Source organism: Pteronotus mesoamericanus, unplaced genomic scaffold (assembly GCF_021234165.1).
Source record: "Pteronotus mesoamericanus isolate MK-2021 breed Mesoamerican mustached bat unplaced genomic scaffold, CSHL_Meso_final contig_90, whole genome shotgun sequence".
Taxonomy (NCBI): domain Eukaryota; kingdom Metazoa; phylum Chordata; class Mammalia; order Chiroptera; family Mormoopidae; genus Pteronotus; species Pteronotus mesoamericanus.
In genome coordinates this window covers 33511890-33533803 of record NW_026555277.1, presented here as the reverse complement: position 1 = coordinate 33533803, position 21914 = coordinate 33511890, and the positions used below count along the sequence as shown (strand labels likewise).

Below are 21914 nucleotides of genomic sequence, written 5' to 3'. Positions count from 1 at the left end.
TTATGGAACTCAGATATATCTTCTATCAGCAGCTCTTGGAGTTTGCAGGTATTTTTCAGGTAGGCCTGGGGGCCTCATGGAATGCTACAAAAGAAACTTTTTTTTGTAGGTCCATTTTGTAAGTTTATGGCTTTCAAAAGATTGTCAAAGGGGTATAAGAACCAACACAGTTTGAGAACTCCTTTACTACAGTTTGTTGAAGTTTTAAATGTTGTCAGTTAATTTATACAAAATTTCACGTAATTTATGAATGTCTCTTTAAACTTGGCACTTGAAACCAAAATATATAGTTATCAAAGATATATTTCAAGAATATAAGAGGCCTGGTTTACACCATGACATTTATTTCATTTGCACAATTTGGAGAAGTGATTCTCTCCTCTGAAAAGCAGAAAGGACTATCCGACAATAGCTCCATTTCATTTGACTCTGAGGGTTTTGGTTCCTGCACAGCTGACTGAAATTCTATAAAGCAGATCCTCTATTCTTGTGATACAGTTGTAAGGTTGATTTGTGGTCCAGCATGAGAATGAAAGATGCCTGAACCTCAACTTCCCATCACGCTGCTCTGGCAGTGGGCCTGCTGGACACCGCCTGAGTCCTTGTGGGCACAGCCCTGTCCCAAGTAAATAAAAACAAGGGTCTCCGCCCTCCATGTACTTACTATCTAGTTGGGGAGACAAGACACGTGCTCAATATATCTTCAATATTTTTTTTCCCAACGGGCCACTCTATAAACTAGAAGAACTAAAGGATGTACACAAGATCTCACTGGAATACAAAATCCCTACGGCTAATACTGTCCTTGATTATGATGTCTTTTTAGGAATTTATAGATAACTTATAGCTGATTTAATCAGCATTGGTAATTCTTCAAAAGCTGCCCATGAAAAACCCAGTCATTTTTGAATGATAAATTTTAGGACTAAATTTTTAAATAATCTACACAGATTTCTTTTATAGAAGTAGACTGTTTGAAATTCAGGGTGTTCTGCAATCTACATAATTGGCATTTATGTTAACAGTTTTCTATTTACAAGTAGGTGAAGAAAGTTTTCTTTCCTGTGAGACAGAGAAGGTGATAAAAATAGACATATTTTTACACACACTTATTTACATACACACATACATATATACAAAGTTCAGTAGAAGTTGCTGTTTTAAAAATATTTATCAGAATGGGTGCATTAAAACTCAATAAGGCTTGTAAAATTTATAGAGGCATCCCTTTCAAGGCTTGATGTGAGTTATGAAATCTAATTTTGTTTTCATAGCTCCGTGATAAAATTTTATCAATGTTATAAAAGGGGTCTTTACTAAGACGGACCGGAAATCTGAACTATCTGGCCAAGCAATAAAAACACATTCCTTAGCTGCAAAGTGTCTGACAAGCAAGCCTTACCTGAAATTGATCGATAAGTCTTCCTTTTACAGTTGAGTGCATTCACTTTACCTCATAGGATAATAGTTTTTTTTTAATGGTTTTTCCATTAATATCAGACTTCAGTGTTAGTAAGAAACAAGAAAGACATAAAAGGGAGGGAGACATGCCATCAAGAAAGAAGGTTGTGATCTTTAATGGTAGAGCAGCTGTGCTCAGACAAAGTGCTTGCGCGGGTGAGGGTGGGGACTTTTGATGCCGACTGCTATAAATTGAAAAGCGCTCCCCCGAAATTCACATGTCGAAGTCTGTGCCCCCAGCATCTTAGAATGTGATCTTATTTGGAAATAGGATCACTGCAAATGTAATCAGTTAAGATGAGGTCATACTGGACTAGGGTAGGCCCTTAATCCAATATGACTGGTGTCCTTATAAAGATGGGAAATTTGGACACAGGCAAGCACACAGGGAGAATGGCATGTAAAGATGAAGGCAGACGTCTGGTGATGATTTACAGGCTAAGAAATGCCTGAAAGATTGTGTGCGAACCACCAAAAGCTAAGGCTGAGTCACAGAAGATACCCTTCCCTCACACTCTTCAGAAGGAAGCAACCCTCCTGGCACCTTGATCTCGGACTCCTCGCCTCCAGAACTGTGACACAAGGAATTTCTGTTGTCGAAGGCCCCGGTTTGTGTTACTCTGTGACTTCAGCCCTAGCAGCTAATACACAGATTCATACAGCCCTTGGGGTAAGAAGTGTGACCGCTGAAGGCTTGCTGTGACCTGATGGGCTGGCGAGGGCCTCTCCCACACGCTTGGCAGCGCTCCCCACACCTGGGGTTGGCCATCCACGTGTAGCCCACTTTGCTTAGTGTAGCCATCATCAGGGAAACCTTACAAGCAGGCAGTGACTAAACCATAAAATTATTCCTTGAAGGCATCCAGTGAACTCTGTTTTAGAATTCCCAGTAACCATATCTGATATTTCTATAGGCACTGAACAGTGGAGAAAGCACAGGCCTTGAGGTTAGTTAGATTGGGGCTCAAATACCAGCTCTGCCACTCATTGGTGGGTGGCAAGATATTTCACCTCTCAGCTTCGTCATCTGTAAAATGTAAAAATGGAAGTAAAAAAAAAAAACAACCTACTTTGGAGGGTCGTCATGAGTGTGGAATGAGACAGACAGCGGTGTCAAAGGCGAACATGGGGCCCAGCGCAGGTAGACACTAGGCTGCGTTAGTGCCCTTTGCCTCCCATGTTTCTTATTTGAGCCTCATACCAAAGCGCATGCCCAACAGGGCAGGAGGCATGACTCCATTCAGGCCTTTGACACCTAGCCCGGAGATCTCCCCCTAGAGGGACCACCTCCAGTCCTGGCCTCCAGTAAGCTGGGCCATGGCCTTCCTCTGTCACTCTGATAAAATTTAGGTTGGGTTTCTGAGGATCAAGATGACCTGGTTGCAGGACCTAGAGAGATAGGCTTCCCAAGGTCAACTGGAGCCCTTGGAGATACCTTGCTACTGATTCAGAGTCAGACTTTTAAAGTTAGATGGGTCTTTAGAGATTAAAGAGGAAGCATGAACTCAGATGGACCCTCAACCAGTTAGCATCGAGCTGAATGATCTCATAAACTGCAGCCTAATGCTCCTTCCATTCTATTAGGTCCCCGTAGTTACAGAGTCAGCTCCGGAATGGAAGCAGAATGGGTCCAAGGATATGTAAATTATTCTCAGAATGTTTGTCATTGAAGAGAAATGTGGCATTAGTGGAATCAAGGTGCTTCCTGGCTCTGATGCTTAGAGCAAGACAGGGTGAAGGTGGATTTCAAAATGGTGCTGCAATTGTGATGTCCTGAAGGGGTGGGCACATCCGCGCTCTTTCACAGCTGCTCTCCAGAAGGCGAGGTTATCTCATCTCGGCCTCCAGCACCCAGCAGATCCTTACGGAGCTCAGGGAAGTTTCAGAGTAGATGGAGGGGGTGAGGAGCGGTGACTTGTTTGGAAATCTCCGAAATTGGCTGACTCCCATTTACATGCTGTTTCTGGCAACAGAGATCAGTCTGGGTCACCTCTGTGTCACTGAGTAAATATGCTGAAAATTATTACTATTTGAGACAAATGTTTAACTGTTCTCTGATTATCTATGACACCACAGGCCAAAGTCACAGCAATCTAACCTGGGAGTGAGTTTATTTTACTTTGTGATTTATGGAATGAGAATTCTGGGCGCTCTGTGGGACTAATTTAATACGAAACATTCAGATGTCTGTCTTATAATGCCATTCATCTTCCCTTAGCCTGCCTGCACCAGGGGGCATGTGGTTCAGAGAGCAGGCTCTCCCGCCTCAGCCACAAATCATCACACTTGCGAAAGGGGGTGACGTCTTCCCTTCCAAGCCCGGCTGCCTGCAGCAGAGGCGGTGAGCAGTTACGGGTCCATCTGGGCACTGATGAGAGAAGGTTTTCTACTCTATCAGGTCTTAGGAACATTTTCAAAGTTACAATTAGCAAGAAGGGATCAGAGTCAGCATTGCGTTGGTTTGCCTGCTGATAAAGGAAATTCAGTCAGTCTATACTGCCTTATCACCAAGTGCAAGACTGGTTTTAGAAGAAAGTTGTGTAACAGTGTATGGACGATGTGACAATGTGTGTCTCAGCTCAGGCTGCTATGACCAAGTAACGTCGGCTTACAGGAAACAGAAACTTATTTCCCTTGAGTGTGGAGCCTGGAAGTCTGAGATCAGGGTGCCAGCTTCCTCTTCTGGATTGCAGACTGCTGACTTCTCCTTGTATCCTCACGTGACAAACTGCAGAGCAGGGAAGTAAGTTTTCTTACAGCTCTTGAAGGGCACTAATTCTATTCATGAGGGTTGCATCCTAATGACTTCATCTAACCCTAATTACTTCCCAAAGACCCTACCCACTAACACCATCACACTGGGGCATAGAATTTCAACGCATGCATTTTAGGGAGCCAAAAATATTTAGGCCGTAACAATGTGTGTGAGGAGAAGAGAGTTTTACAGAAAGTCAAGCTCTGATTCAATTCCTACCTTAAAAAGAGGTACTTTTTTAACCAGTTACCCTAAATCTTGCATTCATTCAACAAATATTCACTATTGTATGTTGTAGAGTAAGGAATATTCAGACACAGGAAATACTGATGTGAACAAGCCTGGCCTTACCTTCAAGGAATTAACAGTGGGAGAAAAACTATATTAACAGTGAAGAGTGCACAGGTAAGGAAAGCAAAGGGGACAGGGAGCTCCTAACAGGGCTGGGTGTGGGCAGTGGTCAGGGATAATTTCCCGAGAAAGCTATGGGAGGAGACTGTGCAAAGATATGGAAGAGAGAATACCCGATTTGGGGGGAACTGAGAGAACATTTAGGATGAGTGGGAAGATCTCTGAAAAAAAAAAATGGTGTGGAAACTAAGACTGCAGGGCTTAAGAAGCACAATACTCCAGGGCATCGGGTGCTACCTGAAGGAGCTTGTTCTATATTTGGATGACAAAGAAGGGCCGCTGAAAGTGTTTAAGGAAGAAAATAACATAGTATGATTTTAATTCTGGGGAGGATAAAGAATGGGAGAGGAGCAAGGCCGGGGGTGTACAATGACTAGTTAGAAAACCATCAGTGTTATTTGAGTGAGCAATAGTCTGAAGAAAGTCACTGTGAGTAAACAACTTCAAAGCACTTTGAGAAAACTATTAACCAGGTTGGCCTTGCAGAGTGGAGGGAGAGGGAGAGATGGTAACAAAAATCAAAATCCACAGTGGAATTCAGCCTGTCACAATGACTGCATTAAACAGGGCACAAGGAAAGCTCTAAAAGAAAGTGTTCAGCATTCCAAATTGATTTGGAAAAAACTGCATGGATGCCGGAGTGTCCTGAGTTTGCAAAGGTGTCTCTGCAAGATCTACTTCTTCAGACTGACTTGCTTGCATTTGGAAGTATAAGTTAAGAGTCCAGTTGGTATCCATTCTGATACTCTAACCAAAGTCACAGATTTCAGCCTCACATTTGTGTTGCCCGTATAGCCAAGACCAAGGTTGTCCCATCAAGGGGCAAAGAGAGGAAAGGATCGTAATGATGGCAGAACTATGCATCCATACAGAAAATGCCACAGAGCCCCGATTGCCAGCCATACCCACAGCTTCCTAAGGAAAGATCAGCCCACACTGCTGCTTACACAGGCGAGCTGGGCTTTGTATATCATGGGCTCCCTTGGATCCTAACATAAAAGAAGGAGGAAAAGGCAGCCATTGGCTGGCCTCCAGTCATTCACTCTCCCATTAGAAGACACAAAGAAAGTAATTCAGATGGTACAGTGACCGTGGAGCCAAAAGAAATATAAAAAGAAAGTGGGAAACAGAAGCCACGAAGCAGCAGAAGCCAGGAGTTAGGTAAGTGAGCATCTCAGCAGAGAGGAGCCCGTGGAGAAGTAGGAATTTCACAGCAGAGGCAAGAAGCACAGAGAAGCTGAGACGTCAAGGATGGGAACGGCATACTGGGTGGCCATTTGGACAGACAGGCCATGCATCTTGAATGAACGGGGATCACCACGAAGCCTGTGTGCTGAGCTTTCCTGGGCTTTCCCACTTCCTTGTTAACCCTTCCAACAAACCTCTAGCACCAGAGGTAAATCTCGAGTCCGTCTTCATAGCTTGCCAACCTGAGCGAGCCTAATTTAATATAAAACTTCTAGTTTCCTTTAATGGCTTCCAAATGCACATTTAAAAAAAAGAAAGAAAATTTCAAACTCCTTGGCATGACCTACAAAGCCTTGCAGCCTCTGGCTCGTGCCCACCCCTCCCACCTCACTTCCTGCCCATCATTCCAACATGCAGGGCCTCTACACTATCACGTAGCTACACACCTATTGCTCACAGCTTTGTGTGCCTGGCTCTCAGGAGAGTGAGTGTCTGGCTTTATTTATATATGAATTAGTTCCTCGAATAACTAATTTTCTTTGTACTTTCTGTCTTTTAAGGAAAACCTGTCTCCCAATCTATATGGATTCCATTTTGAGGCGAGAGAACTAACTGGAAAATTAATTTTTCTAAGAGCATTCATTACTGAACTGAGCCTGCCAGGACTAAGAGCCAACATAGAACAGAGAGGTTTAACCTCCCCCCACCCCAGCAAGAAGCTCCTTCAGTGGCATACAGGACCCCTCCCTGTCCCAGTTCCAAAGCTCTTTCTCTTTGTACATAGAGAAATGCGTAAGAAAACTCTAGGAAGCTGGCTATGTCCCTTACCCTCAAAATTACTGTTCCTAACCCTGACATTATTCTTGTGACCTTTACAATAGTACAATTTTATCAGCACTGAAGGCAGCTTAATTAACATGGGAAGCTTCAGCACTGCAGATTTACTTGTTTTGCCTCCACCGCCTGTGTCCTGGTTATAATCTCTGGGTGGCTGGTCCGGACACAAGGTCATTTCCATTATTTCTCAAGGAAATGGTGATGAGTAAACATGAGGACAGTTAGATTCAAACCCTTACACACAGCAAGTGCTTCTTTGCCTTCATAGCCCCTGAACGTGAGAATGAAAGCGCCCACAGTGCTCTTGAAACTGTACCGAGCGCTTGGGCCCCGCCCGGCTGACGAGGAAAGAGCTGGGCGAGGTTCCTGAAGTGTGGTGAGCTACCTGGGAATGCTGACGCCCTGCCCCACCTCAGTAAGGATCTCTGCCATTGGGCCTAGGACTCTGTATGTTATCACTACTGTGAGCACATTACACTTTGAGAAGCATTCTTGCTGTATATCATGGGATCCCTAGGATCTTTGCTGATCTACAAATAGCTCCAGGGAGGACAGTTTTTAAGATAAAAGATGGGATTTAAAGGCCCGTAGAAGAGAAAAGCAAGGAAGGCAGAGAAAAGAAGGTCATAAGGCCAAGGAAAGAAAAGACAGGAAGGAAAAAGGGAAAGAGTGGTTGAAATTTTAAAAATGTTATGAGTATAATCACACCTTATGCTTGGCGGGGCACTAACCCTAGCATTTCTTGGGGATCCCTCTCCTCTCTTCCTCACCAGCAGAGTCTGCAGGCTTATTTGAGTGTGCCTTTGGGCAATTTCCTTTAAAACAGCTGCTGCTGGGGGCACCTAGAGACCGATGGTCCAGTGGCCTCCATTGTTCTGACAGAGCCGACATTGTTGACCATCCTCTCCCAAGCTGAAACCCCAAAATCAATTCCTAAGTTCGAAACTTCTAGCACTGGTGAGCCAGGACCTAATGGATCCAGCAGTTGATTGACCCTTCAGAATCCCCATTTTACTCGCCATATAAATATGATTTCCTGTCTCCTTTCTTCCTCCCTCCCCCAACACAGTTGCACCATGAGTGTAAGCACTTCCCCTCTCCTCATATATTTCTATTTGCACATATGGCACAGGGTGACAGCCTATTGATAGTAGTTTCACATTACAGACTGGAAGAATTAGAAAATACTATAGCTGGCAGCAGGCACCCACTGAACATCCACTGTTCGCAGTCGGTCCATTTACTTTCATCAGCCCTCTCCTGAGTGGTCTTTGTTGATCTTGCTTTGCAGTTGCTTCTGGCTGAGCAGCCCCAAATCATGACATTTATGCGGAATTCTAGTTTATTGTGTTGAGAACAAAACTGCTGCTCTTTCTTCCTGCTTACCGAGCCCTAGGAGGGGTTGAGATGTGTTCAGAGGCAGGAGGGAACCGGAGACACTGGTGTAATAAAAACCACCGAGGAGAACTGCTGGGTCCACATTCCACTTAACTGAGGACATTTGCATCTGAGTTTGTAATGCCCGAGAATAACGCAGACCTGTGGGTTTTGATTGCTCTCTTCCAGTTGATGCCAGGAAAAAACTGCTGCCTGGGCGAATCACAAATCTCAATGACACTCAGCGCACCTGGGCTGTTAATAAAGGTTAGCTCACAAGTGCTGCAACAGCTATTGGCCACGATTTCTAAGTGATTCTCTCTTGAAAGAGAACAGATTTATCTTTGCTTTTTGTTGTTCGTTTGTTTGTTTGTCTCTTGCTTTGTTTTCTTGACCCACAAAAAATATTTAGTTTTTATGAACAATCAAGAAAGAAATGGAAATTCAGGGTTATTGCTCTAAGGAACTACCTCTGCATTTTGAATCATTAGTAATGGGTCCTGTTTTATGAAGCTGACATAAACATCCCAATAAAATGATCCTTATTTATAAATGCTGTCAGTTCATCTCAAAATGTCTGTCAAACTTTCAGGCATATTGGTTTTAGTTAACTTGCTTGGAAACATACAGCTTCATTCTCCAACACTTAATCAGGCAACCAAAGCAGGAGGTGTGGCAGAAACTTCTAGAAAAGTTCTTCACCAGAGGATGATTGCAAATGCTGATCCGCCGTTCATTAACATCTGGATTACCTTAAGGGTGTTTGCAAACCAGCAGGAAATATATTTCTGGAGAAAGCTGTGGACTTGAGGATAGCTGCTATAGTAGTTAATAATAAATGGTTTCCAGTTGATAGAAAAATATTGAAATGTGACTTATACATATGAGGCTGATTCAAATTTGATAAACAGGTCCCCAAAGGAAATTACTGGGTTTATTAAAAGCCTTGGAGGGCTGAACAGAATTGCAACAGTCTTATCCTACAGCCCTTGCTGATGGCGGAGTAACTGCTCCCCAGTCCACCTTCCAGCCAACCAAAGAGGAGGGTCAATAATAAGGAAAGAGCAGGGCTGTTCTTAGTCCAAGTTAAAAGTGGCTATGAACTGCCAACATACCCTGGGCAAGCCGTCGTCAACAAACTAAGTGTCGCTGCCTTGCTGGTAAAATGTGATGTGTTGATGACTGTTATATTACATCTAAAATCCCATTTACTAGTAATAGAAAAGTTCAGTTAAGAGTTTTGCCTTATGTCTCCTGGTGCTTGATACAGCATTGTGTGATATTACCAATTTTCGCTTCAGGCGCATTCACATGCAACAGTGAAGGCTTCACAGGAATTTGCACATTTGATCCAGGGTGAAATTATGCCATTTTCATAGCAAATCAACTTATCCTTGGCAGCAAAATGATAGGTAGTTTTGCACCTTGAGAAATGCCTTTGTTTTCAAGATATTTTGAAAAAAACATAAAATGCCCTGTGTCTACGGGGACTGTAATCCAGGCATTCTAAGGAGAGGCCCAGCAGGTTAAGAATCCTGTTGACCTTATGGTGGACACCTGATGCTAATAGAAAATAATATTGAATGTAAACTATAATTGAAAAAAATTTAAATTGAAAAAAAAATCCTGTTGGCCCACTTCATAACTGGGAGCACATTCCTTAACCGTTCTTGTTTGGACTTTCTTGTTCAAAAAAAAAAAAAAAAAAAAAAAAAGCAATCTTTTTCTTCTATGCATCACGAAGGTGTTCCGGAATGACTTCACATCACTAACATCACCCAATAGGTAGGGGAAATGTCTGCAAAAGGGCAAATTGCTGTGGAGGTAACATGTGAAATTTCATCTCAACGTGCTCTGCTTTCAGCAGTATTGGAGGAAGCAAGAATTTATTCATGCAGCCCTACTGATTTGAAGGCTGGGAGTAAATGCTAGGCCTTTTGCAGTGATTACTGAGAGCCCCCTTCAGTAGAAATGATCTACTGCTTTCCTGCATCACATTACAGTGGTGGATGGAGGAGTGAGCCCAGCTGAGCCATTCTGTACACACCTAGCCAGCTTGCAATTTATATTCAGGCAGAGCTGTGCATGGCTTTCAGAGAAAGAGGGAGAAAAAAAGCATTTCTCTGGAAATTTCCCACAAAGATCAGAAACCAAACTCTGATTTGTCATTGTTATTTTTTTTTAATGATTCTTTCTTCAAAGCAGGAGGAAATTGACACGAAGATTGCTAAGCATCTCCCTTGATTCCTTTATATGTATATAAAAAATCATTACATGACTTTTTCTTCAAATAGTGTATATATCCTCTCCGACAGTTTTGTATTAAGGACATTGTCTAGACTTTTGGTTACTGAGCTTATGTCTGGAATATTCCAGCTTCACTCTTGTGAGTACATCTACCCAGGCCCCAAATAGCCCGGCATAGTTACTACAGGCCAAACCGAGGGGAAATTGCAGGAGGAAAGATCGACTCATGTGGCATTCAGCGGCCACCAGCCATTTCATTTTCATTCAATAAATGTAGGATACTAACATGGAGGTCTGGAAACTACAGTGGCTGAGCCAAAGAAATGTCAGTCTGGGTCAAATTTAATGTTGCGTGGTCAAAGAATCTATTTTATTATTTAAATATATATATAATGTGACACCACTAAGTTATTTTTCAGTAATAACTAGTAGTTTTCCTTCTTTTTTTCTGGAAGAAAATACACTTAACATAGTTATTTTACTGGCATTGCTTTGTCTAGTTTTGTTGCCTTTCTGAGAATAGATTTGAGGCATCAAATGCCATTCTACGTAAACTGTGAAGGGTACTAACTTTTTAAAGAGACAGCATAAAATTAAAAAAGGATGAATAATAATCACATCATAGCAAGTATATACACAAATATATAGGTTATACTAACAAAATACAGCACAAAGGATGGTGGCTCTGCTAGAAGTTGTGTCGATGTACCAGCTTCTGCACCTTCGTGGATGGAGACACCACAATGTCTGTGGCTCCTGGGCCCTGCTGCCTTCGGATTCTGGCATAATTTGCTCTGATCTCCATCAGTTGTTTTAACTCTGTTAAAAAAAAAATTATTTTGAGACACCAGTCAATGTATTTATGAAAAATAATTAAAAGTGCAGGATAATGAAGCACTTCAAGTTCCTTCAGAAATCATCAACTCCCACAGTGAACCGTCATTGCACACCTGACTTGCTTATCATGTCACCAAAGTGTTAACATTCTTTGGATTTCTACGGAATGGCAGTTGCTAGAGAGGGCTTCCTTCCACATGTTTTATAAAGCCTGAATTGAAAGCTAACGTAGGAGTGGTCTAAAAATTGAACCCACTGAAAAGATGGTAAACACAGCAGTGAGAATAGCATTCAGATCTCATGGCAAATGGTATAAAGCACTCGATTTTGTTGGGGGTTAGTGTGAAAGAAACCATTCCTACAGAATTTGATTTGTTTTGCCAAAATAACATTTTTTAAAAACCCAATTTGATTCTTCGATGACTAACCTCCAAATGCTGAATGTTTTTACATTATAGTACATGAAATAAATTATTATCAAGTGTTTAGTTTTGAAACTCCCAGGCTGCCTTGTTTACTACTACATATAAGCCAAGAAGTCACAGAAAAATTATGAGTGAAATGATTAATTAATTAAATGTCCTTTAATAAGTATGAGCATGCTGGTAGCATTTCTCTTTTTAAATATTCTGAATATTTACATTTCTAACTTAATTATTTCAGAAAAAAAACAATGAGATGGCACTCATATAGTAAAATAAGTTTCTAAAGAACAACTAAATTAGAAGTCTGCTATCAATCAGAATATTTTAGAACATATATCACTTACTGGAAAGAATTCAGACAACTGCAGAAAACCACTAACCCTTTCACTGTATGAAGGAAATATGGGGATCTACTTTCATAAAAAAGCATCACTTTCTCATCATAGTAATCCATGTGGTTACAAAACTGAAAAATGTGCACACACCTTGTCACAGGTTCATGGAGCTAACATGGAGGAAAATGGTAGGGAGAGTAATATTTGCATTTCCAATTTTCTCTCTTCCTTTCACAGTTTTTATTGGTAATGAGCCTGCCTCTGGGAAAGCAGCCGACACTTCTCACTGTATTTTGGATGCCCTTTTGGCTAGGGTGACTGAAGCACACTTAGCTTTATTTATCAAAAAGGCCCAAAAAACACAGTGCGGCCAGGAGGGAGGAGTCCCGACAATGGAAGGCCAACCCAAGAATATGAAAGGTGAAGTGGAAATAATGAAAGGACTCAGAAAGTACCTCCTACTATTCAGTTGTGTTGAAGTATTTGAGTGTGTTCATATACTTAAGTAAATTAAAAATTCTGTCAGAGAAGGAAGCCTGCAAGATTCCTTCAACAGGTTATGCACTTTGGGAACAGAGAAAGCTCTCAGCTAATCTTATGGATGTTAAGAACCCCAACACCAGTTTGTTCTTCTAAGGAACCGCATGGTGAGGATCACCAGGAGCTAGGATGCTGGGTAGCAGGGAGTGATGGGGACAAGAGAATACAGAGAATACCAGATTGGAGCCTTTCTTAACAGAGGAGGGTGTGGAGGGAATAGTTGTAGCATTCTTCAAAACAGCGCTAGGCTTCCCAGTAAAGTCCTGTTTTCCTACTTTTTAGTCTTCATTCCTATGCTCTTGTATCCTCTGGACTAAATGTAAAACTATGATTGCAACAGTTTGAAAAGTTTTTCGTTTACGTACCTTATATATAACATAGCAATAATAATTTATGGTCACTTTTGTAAAAGAAATAATCTAGTTTTATTATTTTAGAAATTCCAGGTAATTCACTTCTTAATCTTTTAATTTCCTTTAAAGTAATACCAATGTTCTTCAGAGTTCCCTAAAAATTATGTCTTTGCTGGTATATGCCTCCCTACCAAAGGGCTTTAAATTCCTCAGGATAAATAGGATAAAGGATAACAGTTGGTTTAAAAACTAACATATGTTCTTTTCCACTGCTATCATTTATCAAAGAAAAATATCAAAGAGCAGACAAGATGATAAAACGAGCATATATTTATTACTAAAGAAAGGAAATCTGCAAACTGAAGAGTTGCTATTAATAAAACACTAAGTTTTAATAACTTGAAAGTAGGAAGTCAGTGGAGCCTCGATTTCTTCAGGGTTCATGCTGAGAAAAGGCCTTCAAGACAGGCCCTTCAGTATGTCTGCAAATAAGCCCCTTGGACAAGGTGCAAGACTAACGGCACTCTGAAGTCTTTAGAGCACACAGTGTTGATGGTGAGGTTCCAGCACATGGATACCTGAATGTCACTTTAATAACATGGAATAGAACAGGGTAGATGAGGGTAAGTTCTTTGAAGAAGACAATGAATGCTTTAATTCTTCAGAAATTTGAAGGACAAGAAACTGTCATCCTACCTTTGGGGGTTATGAAACCACGTCCTGGGGACACACAGATGACCATGTCTCGCTCTATGTCGTCCCACGACTGAATCAGTTCTCCTTCCAGAGTGTACAGGGCTCTGACTGGGCAGGCCATTTTCAGACGAGAGGAGCAGGCATCCAGCAGCTGAAACACCAAGGGACAGACATTGGAAGGTGGGTTGTCACAACATAACTGTTAAAGAATGAGCTCTTTTAAAAGAACTAGCACCCCAATTCCAATGTTCATTGTACTTATACATTGTTAGAAAGAGGTATAGAAGGAGATGGGAAGAAAAACATAAAAAGTTCATTCCAGTACTTGAACAATGGGGAACATTGGTGCAGTTCAGTGAGTTTTTCCTCTAAGTTCTCTGTTTTTCCATGTGGAAAAGACTTCTTGCTGTTTAAGAAATGCATAAATATGAAAAACACTGATTTGAGAATCTAGACTAGACAGAATAGCCTTAGTTTTTTTTCCAACCAGTAAGGAACTAGGGGACAAAAACGCTGACCTGTCAGACCTCAGACAAGGCAGGCAACTTCCCTGAGAAAGAATCCCTTCAACTATAAATTCAAAGTTTTGGTTTAAACGATGTCTTTGACTCTATATTCTATCATTAGAAAGTTGTTTTTTTAAAAGTTGGTAAACTTAAAAAAGACCTGAAGGGACCTTAGTCTCTCCAGTTTTCTTGAAATATTCATAAAAACACATGTACAGATGTAAAGAGTCAAAGGCACTATATAGATTAGTCAACGTGCCTCCAGACCCCTAAGGGAAGTTCCATTCAAGTGTGCGTAAGACTTTAAGACAAAATAATGAAAGCAAGCAGCTAGAAAGCAAGAGGTTTTTACATACCTGCCTATATGACTTTCACCAAATACCTGTTGCCCTAAAATGCAGGAGCCAGGTCCACATCAGCCTTAAATCACCCTCAATACCTCTTTCTTAGATCTATTCAGGGACTACAGTTCACAGAAATGTAGCCTGGCAGGGGGCAGAACCGGGCACATAATGACATCTCACATCTGGAAAATGAATCAGTAATGTGAAGCAAGACAAAAGAGTGATGAGAAAATGCAATTCACAGAGTGCAGTTTTCACCTGCTATTTTGAGCAAAGGATGAACGGACTGAATGATGATTTAAATTATCCAAGAATACGTTCCTCTCTGTAGAGTGGGACAGTCACAGAAGAGAGCAGGAGAGGTGCTAAGTGCAACCCTATCCCTCCTGCTCCTAATAGCCCAACAATTAGGCAACAATTTGACTAAATACTGTGCATATGAACCAGCCCGCCCACTTAATATTGGCAGGGAAAATCCTGACGACGCCCAAGGTAAAATTTAGGGGAACTAAAGAGAACTGATCTATCCTGTCTACTCTCAAGAGACCTCACCCTGCACAAAGAGGTATAAATAGAAAATTAACAGCAACAGTATGAGACTTATGAAAATATTCTACAACATAAAAGGGGGTACAATTACACTCAAGGTGAGGATTTAGAGAAAGATTTAAAGCAGGAGTACCTTTTAGAGAGTATCTGTGTTTTGTTCCCCCAAGATGCAAATAAAATATGACTTCCATAAACACATACACATAGAATTAGACGACAGAAAAGGAGCATTGCTGAGATATAGGTAGAGAGGAAGAGGAGGAGGAGGAAGAGGAAGATGGCCACAACAAAATTCACTAGCACATTCCTATGAGCTAGAAACTTTTCTAAAAGTTTTCAAGGGCAAATTAATTTCATTTTTGGGGAATAATTATTTCCTCTTTGTTAATGAGAAAAATGGAGAACAGAGGGGTTAAATATCCTAACCAAAGTCACACAGCTAGTGAGGGAAGGAACAGGGTTTGAAGTTGGGATGAGTAGAGAACTGAATGAGAAGAGAAGGGAAGGAAATGACAAACTCAATAGGAGAATGACTCTGTTTTAGAAGCAGAAAAAAAGCAGACTCAAAATGGTAGAAGATCAAATCATTATCGGGGAGGACTAAATGAGAAAATCTCATAGAATATAGATAAAGGATAAGATATAAAATTTATGAGAGAAAGTTAAACATCTGGAATATCAAGACATCAGATATTAAATCTATACAATTTGGTGTTACTGGAGAAGAATCCAGAATAAATTAAACTTAACCAGTGATCAAAAAACAGAAAAAAACTTTCCTGTTCCAAATAGGCCATTACTTCAGATCAAATAGGTTAATGCAAGATAAGTCAAATTTAATGAAAAAGAATGACCAACATTTCAATATAACTGGGTGAAAAGTATGAATTTCAAACTTGGGGGGAAATAAAGTTATGTTTAGACCAGTTTTATGCAACAATGAATACCTAAGAAAATGAAGCAGAATCTATGAAGTTTTTAGGGGAGAAGATTTCTTTAACATAAGAATTCAGAATCTAGCTAAATTATTACTTTTGGTTATGGGAAACAAAAGGTATCCTCATGAATACAAAAGTCAGAAACATATTACTCATATATATTTCAGGTTCTTAAGGAATGAATGAAATTTCTTCACTATGGGAAGATCATAAGGTGACATGACTAATATTGAGCAGTAAAGCTACTAGATGATGATTCAGCTGCTACAAAAATGGTCAGAAAAATAAACAAATTAAAAATTTTAAAATAAGTTTTCATAGAGCAAAGAATAGTGTGAAAACGTAAAACATCACCAAAAAGGGATGTGAACAAAAATAAAATAAAATAAATAATTCTAACTTTCCAGGTATTCATGTGGGCAAAAATGCTGTTTCTTCTTTTTTATTTCTGTTAAAAACATTTATTTGCATGATTATAACCAATGCAAAACATAAAATCGGAAAAAGAGAAATAGTTCTTCTAAAGAATAGGCAAAATCATCATCATGATTAATGAATTTAACATAAGTCTCACTCTTAGAGAATTTTTGTGACTCAAATGAGAAATTAATAACAGAAAGAAGAATGTTTGATAAAATAGCCAAGCACAAAATAAATGATAAAACATCAATAAGTTTTTCTTTTTTGTTCATCAAATACAGACATTTACAAAATATAATGGGGAGAAATCCATCCCAGAAGCCAAACCAACTAGGAATAATAATTATTTTAAAATGTGAGACCCTTATAAAATTTTAAAATTTTACTGAGGGTCAAGAATAAGGCATATCTATAGAAAAGAATTTAATCTAGATGCAAAGACTGAATATTATAAAAGTTGTCAATTCTTATGAAATTAATTAATAGCCTAATATAGTCAAACCCCTGTAGGATGATTTTACAGTATTGAAACACAATTCCAAAATTCATTCATAAGAATAAACAGTCAAGAGAATTCAAGTAAAATCTGAAAACAAAGTGCAGCAATAGAAAACTTTTATCAGATATCAAAATACATTTTGAAGCTATAATAAATCTAATTAGGTATATTAAACAGCTTAAAAAACAGAAGCTAGTGTATATAATAATTTAGTATTTTATAGAGTTTCTATCCCAACTCAGTGGAAAGAATGAAAAAACATTTAGTCAGTAAACAGAACATAAATGATAATTTTAAGTCAACTACATAAAGCAGAAAAAATAGCTTCAACTCAAATATTACATTAGAAAAAGCATAACTATAAAAATTTTAAGAAAAATCAGATGAATCTTTACATGACCTCAGGATGGTAAAGATCTATTTGAACATTAAAAGCAAAGAACAAACAAAATGTATTAATTTCTATTCATTAAAAATACCCCATAGGCACAATGGGAAATAGAAATTTAGAAATTTGATACAATAAACCTGACAAACTTGCATATAATTAGCCTTACCTGGTTAAAAAAAACATATCAGTAAGAGAAATAATTCTAAAAGAAAAATAGCAAAAGATTGAACTCGGTATCACAGATGACTAATAAATAGTAAAACAACAAAACAAAGCAAAATCACTTTATAAATTATTAAAGTCATATAATTAAATCACAGGTGTAACATATTCTCTGTCAAATCTGAAAATACATGTTTCTCAATAACTGTGCTTACTATTGTTGATATTCATGCATACCACAGGTATTTGGTGACTCTCATTCACTACTTATGGGAGCAAAAACTCCTGAAATTTTCTAGAAAATAATGTGGCACCAGCTATCAAAATTCTCAAGCATGTTCATATAATTTGACTTAGCAATCCTTCTAAAAATTTATTTGGGAGGAATAGTTAGAAAATTAAGTAAAGATTTACATATAAATGTGTTAATTGGAGCATGCTTTATAATAGTAAAAATTTAAACACAACTTAAATGGCAAACAACAGAAAACAGGGTGAATAAATAACAATCCACCTGTTTGACAGAAGATAATGATGCCTTTTAACTAGAAGGGGAAGGCTCAAGTCAAGGAACATGTATGAAGGACCCATGGACAAGGACAATGGGGGTGGGGATTGAATGTGGGAGAAAGGGGTGGGCTGGGCAGGGCAGTAGAGAGTAATGGGGGGGAAAGGGTGTCAACTGCAATTGAACAATAAAAAAATTAAAAGATAAAAATAAAAAAACTAATGTTAAATTATATAGATAAAAAGTTACAGTAGTTTTTTAGGTGAATAAGGCAGATTGCAAAATTGAATGTACCTTGTGATCTACTATGATCACAATGACAAAAAATTATAACTGTATAGAAACCACAGAAATATATCTATTAAAATTATAGTAACTATGGTTATGTGTGGCTTTTGATAGAATTTTCATTTTCTTCTGGGTACTTTCTCTTTTTCTAATTTTAATACAATGACCATACACTGTTGTATAATTAAAAACAGAACATTATGCAAAGAAGCAAAAACTTCAGTTACAATAGATTCATATGGTTTCCTTTTGTAATTCTTCTAAATTTTCCATAACGATAGTCACTGTCTTAGACTTCGTGGGCTCCCAAAACAAATACCATATGCCAAGTGTCTTAAGCAGCAGACACTTACTTCTCACAGTTCTGGAGGTGGAGAAGACCAAGACTGAGGTGCTGAGTCCATTTCTGGTAATAGCTATCTTCCTGGCTTGCAGGCAGCTGCTTTCTTGTGTCCTCACATGGTGGGGGAAGAGAGAAATCTCTCTCTTTTTCTCTTGCAATAAAGCCACAGATCCTATCAGATTGGGGCCCAACCTTAAGACATTATTTAACCTAGAAGCCCTGGTCACATTGGGGATTAAGGCCTCAACATAAAATTTGAGGGGGGGGCACAGTTCAATCCATAGAAGTTATTAATTTATTTTCTGCTCTAATGCAACCAAAGGGTGTGATATCTGAGCTTCTATCTTGGCTGGGAGCTGTCCTAGAAATACATATAGATACATCTCTGGAAGAAACTCGTTTAGCTTGAAAAGATCCCACAGAAAGGTAATTCTTATATTTTCTCCCACTCTACCACCAAAATGTCACTGTTCTATAGAGATCATGCTTCTAATTCATAGAAAAATGAATATTATTTAATAAAAACATATACTAAATGCAAAATACAAATTAAATATATTGCTATTTCACTTGGTTTTTACAAAGATCTATTTATGTGAGACAAACTTAGTGAGTTTACAAAACTCTTAAAAATATATTTGAAAATAAGGCATTTTCAGTAGAATTAGACTCTAAAATATCTAGTCTGCTATGACCCCTGAGTGGTATTCTTCTCAGTTTTTCAGATGAATCTAAATTTACTCATTTCATCTTTAAAGTGGATAATATAAATTCAATGTTTGTAATTTTTGCAATGACAAAAGCTCATAATAAAGGAACAATAGTCTATGCATCATTTCTCCTCCAAAGTCTATTTCGTGAGTTCAATTTTCATAGACCACAGCTTCTCAGGGCGGGGCACATGGGCATCCTGGAACTATTGCATATTCCCTGTGGGCATGAGGTTGAGTCTACAAATCAAAGGGGCCTGTTTTTCATTCTTTCAGCTTCCACTCATACATTCAGAACTGTTCCTGGCTGAGAGAGAACACACTAATTTTGAAATTCTGTAGGATAAGAGATGTTACAGGAATGGGCGAAGACAAATGCTTCTGGTCAATAGAAGGAGGGGCCTGGGCAATCATAAATCAAAGAAAGATGTCGGCCCTGAGGAAAGAGCCACTAATCTGGTGAGGAAGCCACCTTGGTGCATTGATGACAGATGAGCCTACAGCAGTTGCAGATGAGAGTTGCTCTAGCAATGTCCGAAGAGTGGGTAGGAAGGATGTGGTTAAATCATCCACAATGGCTACAGCAGTGAAAGAAGTTGAGGGAAAGTCTGCATTAGATGGGATTCAAATACTGTCTGGGGGTTTCATTACAGAAAGGAGAGGGAAGCGCTTTGATATGTGTTCTGTTCCTCTCTTCTTGTGAAAGTGCCGACCACTGAAACTTTTTGCTTCTCTGGAATTGGTGACAATAGCCTGATTCCCTTAATGAAATCTGAACCTTTTGTTCCAGCTGCCTGTCTGTCTCACACACAAGTCCACTCTCCAGAAGTATTCTTTACAGCCTGATCGCCTGAAATGGTACATTCATAACTGACCGAAAAGAACCAGAGGCAGTCCCAAAAAAGAAAAATAAAAGGCATGGACAAGGAAAGGAAAGGGATAATCAAGAACTTTTTTTTTTTTTTAACAAAGCAAAGGAAGAAATTACATGCAGAAAACTTTGTAAGCATTTCCTAAGTATCTTTCCACACACTGAGGCCACATTAATCTGCCCAAAATATTGCTTTCTCAATGCCATTGCCTTATTCAGGGATGACCTCAAGTCTGGGATAGTATCATGGACTGAATGACACCTTCCCCCAAATTCATAAGTCAAAGCCCTAACACTCAATATGACTCTATGTGGAGAAAGTGCCTTTAGGGAGGTAATTATGATTAAATGAGGTCATAAGGGTGGGGTGCTAATCCAAGAGGACTGTGGTCTTACAGGAGGAAGAAGAGACTACAGCCTTTCCTTTCTCCCACTCCACGCATGCATGAAGGAAAGGCTATGTGAGGACACATGGCAGGGAGAAGGTGGCTGTCTGCAAACCGGAAAAAGAGGCCTCATCAGATCCAACCCTGCTGGCACCTTATCTTAGACTTCTCAGCCTCCAGAATCATGAAAAATACGTTTTTGTTTAAGCCCCCATAGTCTGTGGTATTTTGTTATGGCAGCCCAAGTAGACTAATTCAGATAGGATGTGGACTCCGTCGTATGCTTTTAAACAATGTCTCCAGTTGTATATCTCTCTCCCTACTTGTTAGTTCAAGGATCATCCTCCTAATATGATTTATGAACTCCAACACCCATATTTTTGGATGTGGTACCCCTCATCCTCATTAATGCTTTTTCTGCCTAACATGTTGAATCTTACCCATTTCTCAAGTTCCCTCAGCAGTCCTGATGGATTCGTCTGTGGAGCCTTTCTCTGTCGCCTTGGGTAGGCAGTGTTCACCTCCTCTGAACTACTGACCTTCTGCTTACACTGCTAATTTGACTACATCACATGCTGTTAGTACTTCTCCAAGAAGAATGTTAGCACCCTTAGCAAACACATTTTTCTTACAAAGACTATCTCTGTTCATCACAACATACATAACATATAGAAACACACAGAAGAAAGAAATACCACCTTTATGAGGTCACCAATAATAAGACCATCCAGGAAATACTTCCAAAAATAAAATTCTTCCAGTCTTTTTTTTCTAGGTGTGTGCATACATGTACATAGAATTCAACTTTGTATGCTTTATATTTTGCTTTTTTTTTTCACTTAATATATCAAACATTTTTATTGTCATTATTCTTTCGAAAGCTGATTTGGAATTACAATATTTCATCCCATGTACTATAATTCACTTAACCAACTTTCTATTTATAAGTGTTTAAATTATTTCTAATCTACCTGTATTATAAGCAGCTCTGTGATAAATATTCTTACTAAACAATTCTTGCATAAATTCATGAAAATATCCCTGGGAAGAAGTTGAGAAGTGCATTTTCTTATAATATGAATATGTAGGCACGTTGTCCTACAAAAAGTTGTACTTCCATAAACATGAGAGTGCCTATTTCTCTACACACCAAAGTAAACTTTGATACATTTTCAATGCTTTGACAACTTGAAATATTAATTTAATGAAGGCATAGACCACGGATTATTTTTTCCCTATTACTGCTACCACTATTATTGATATTAACCATGAATTATACTGCACTATAAAGTTTTCAAAATCTTTTCACATACATAAATTAAATAATACCTTATAGCATCTAGCACAGTGCCCTTCATGAACAAAGTTTGCTAAAAAATTGCATGATCATGGACTAATATTTATGAAGTGTCTTTTATATGCTACATATGAGTCATATAAGTGAAAAAGTCATTCCTCCACCATATACACGTCATTTTTGTAAGTTATCATAAGTTCTTGCTGTCCTGAGTCCGATAGGCTCTTTAACCCCACAGCC

General features: G+C 39.1%; 1 protein-coding gene across 1 annotated transcript in view; it reads right to left on the bottom strand.

The window, feature by feature from the left end:
• Positions 1-1029: 1029 nt before the first annotated feature.
• The window catches only part of DCDC1 (doublecortin domain containing 1), a 349931-nt gene continuing 329046 nt past the window's right edge, over positions 1030-21914 (bottom strand). Inside the window, exons 36-38 of the mRNA XM_054585968.1 lie at positions 13463-13613; positions 10986-11095; positions 1030-1062 (exon numbers count right to left, since the gene is read on the bottom strand). Coding sequence (XP_054441943.1) covers positions 1030-1062; positions 10986-11095; positions 13463-13613 — 294 coding nt within the window. The remainder of the gene's footprint in view (positions 1063-10985; positions 11096-13462; positions 13614-21914) is intronic.